We start from the raw sequence: 2,429 nt of genomic DNA, 5'->3' as shown, positions 1-2,429 counted from the left end.
GTGGCAGAATATCTGACCACCGTGACTGATGACAAATTAAGAAAGACATTGACTAGGTACAGAGTCAGTGGACACAGCCTGGCCCTAGAGACCGGTCGCCACAGACAGACCTGGCTACCCAGGGAGGACAGGCTATGTTCACGGTGCACACAGAACACAGTAGAGACAGAGACACACTTTCTACTACACTGTGACAAATATGCAGAAATTAGAGCATCATTCTTCCCCAAAATTATACACAAATACCAAGAATTCGAAACACAATCAGAAAGAGACAAGCTTAAATACCTATTAGGAGAAAAACCAAACTGCTGCATATTGGCAGCTAAATATCTGGCCTCCTGCCACAACCTCAGAGACATCCAGTGAAACACACCAGCTCATTTTATTTTTATTTTATTTTTATTTTATTTCATTTTTTACTCTTATTCTTATTTGATTTATTTTACTTATTTTATTTATTTTATTTTTATTTTTATTTTCTATTTGACAATTACTGTTTGTTTACCTGATGAACAACTGTAAACATTTTAAGTCAGAATGCCCCATTTTTTGGGGAAGTTTACATGTACATATATCTTTTACTGTAAATTTTGACTGTTTGTACATTATACATCTCCGACTGTACATTCATTTATTATTATAATATCCTTATTGTTGTACTGTTAATATGTATATTTGCTTTGGCAATATAAGCACTGTCTTTTCATGCCAATAAAGCTATTTGAAATTGAAATTGAAATTGAGAGGAGAGTGAGAGAGAGAGAGAGAGAGAGAGAGAGTGAGAGAGGGGGGGATGTCAGGTGGGTGTGGGACATGGGGTGAGTGTCTGTGATTGCTCCCAGGACTTCATTGTTTGTGGAATATAAACACGGTGAGCAGCTGCACCACTGAACCTGGCTATAACCCACACACACACACACACACACACACACACACACACACACACACACACACACACTTACACAGAAGGGGACAAGGCCACATGGTCACAGGGCTATATTTAGCAGCCTGGAGGGGGGTGGGGGGGGGGGTGGGCTTATCTCTGTGCTGCAGCCTGTATATAAACCCTGGCTCCTTCACACTCCGTCCTCAGAAGACTCACACACAGCGGACTCAACCACATCTCTCTGTTTCAACACACGGCCCGTCGGACCAACAAGTTACGCATCAAAGGTGAGAGTGCTTCGTTATCGCTGTACCTTCCTGGTTTTAGACCAAAAAAAACTAACCTTGCATTAGAAACTGTGTCGTCTTTATATGCCGTTTACAATATAGCAGCAGTTACTTTGAAAGGAACTGCGTGCAACAACACTACAGATTCACTATGATGAGTAGATTTCAATGTATCCACACATTCACTTCAGCTTAAAATGATTACAGTTTAAATATTTGATATTCAATATACAATACACGTGAAAAAGGCCTTTGACAGCATAATGACAACAGTCAAAACAGCAAGTGAACAGATAATAATAGATGACAATAACTAGTGTAGATTTGGCTTTTTAACTAAACTGGCTACCTACCTAAAAATCACTCTCCAGATTTAAATTGTTTCTAAGTTCATTGTTTTGTAATTGGACCTGACTGAAGCCTTTAGAAAAGTCTTGAGATGTTTCGTGAGATGTTTCCAGTCCTGGTTCCTCTCTAACTCTTGTCTCTCCTCTGTCCTGGCAGTATGAGGCGCATGAAGGTGCTGCTTCCCCTGACTCTTCTACCCACCATCACCGAGACACTGGAGGACCACCCCTCCTGCTCCTCCTCCTGCTCCTCCTCCTCCTCCTGCTCCTCCCAGTCTCCCCAGAGCTCCCAGTCTCTGGAGGACTACATGACAAGTATCCAGGCTCTCGCTCGTCCTGTGGAGGCCCCCAGCTGTGGGCCCGTCCGGCTCCAGAGGTCGCCCCGGCCACGGTACTTCTCCAAGCCCCAGATGAAGCACTCGGTGGCACTGCACCGCGCACCGCCCCGCGCCCTACGGACTTCCAAACCCTCCTCCCTCAGCCGAAACACAGAGGAGATGTCTCTGAGGATGGCCAGGGGTGCAGACCCTGTGGACTGGCTGTTTGGACAGACACAGATGAGGACTTGAAGGGGGACGTGGCCGAACAAAAAAACGACACTTTTTGTACGTACTCTGGTGGAGTATCTTATAAGCGCACAGTGGATTGACGTGCTGTTTATGAACGGATTACAAGCACCACATGGTGGTGGGACGCAGTACGGTGGCAGAACCAGCAAAAGACCAAAGTGAGGCTCTCAGAGAGCTGAAGACATATTTATTTCTATGCACTAAGGAGTCATGTCTCCATGTTTACATGCCTTATAATATTGTTTTGGTGGAAATGTTTTATTGTTTCTAATAAAAAACAAATGAAAATATGTATTTGTTGCTCCGTTTCTTTCGAGTAGAGTTATTCCAGAACATG

General features: G+C 43.8%; 1 protein-coding gene across 1 annotated transcript; it reads left to right on the top strand.

The window, feature by feature from the left end:
- Positions 1–1,110: 1,110 nt before the first annotated feature.
- On the top strand, positions 1,111–2,222 carry LOC310800810 (uncharacterized protein). The gene is made up of 2 exons (XM_083664726.1): positions 1,111–1,176; positions 1,681–2,222. Exon 2 carries the CDS (start codon positions 1,682–1,684, stop codon positions 2,090–2,092), a length of 411 nt encoding a protein of 136 aa, XP_083520852.1. The 5' UTR covers positions 1,111–1,176; position 1,681; the 3' UTR covers positions 2,093–2,222.
- The last annotated feature ends 207 nt before the right edge of the window (positions 2,223–2,429 follow it).

Source organism: Poromitra crassiceps, assembly GCF_964638095.1.
Source record: "Poromitra crassiceps genome assembly, contig: HAP1_SCAFFOLD_89, whole genome shotgun sequence".
Classification (NCBI taxonomy): Eukaryota; Metazoa; Chordata; class Actinopteri; order Beryciformes; family Melamphaidae; genus Poromitra; species Poromitra crassiceps.
The sequence above is the reverse complement of the archived record's forward strand: the minus strand, read 5'-3'. Positions and strand labels throughout refer to the sequence as shown.

What these genes read in the sequence shown, in the direction of transcription:
- LOC310800810 (XM_083664726.1), top strand. Translation starts at nt 1,682, where the DNA reads ATGAGGCGCATGAAGGTGCTGCTTCCCCTGACTCTTCTACCCACCATC.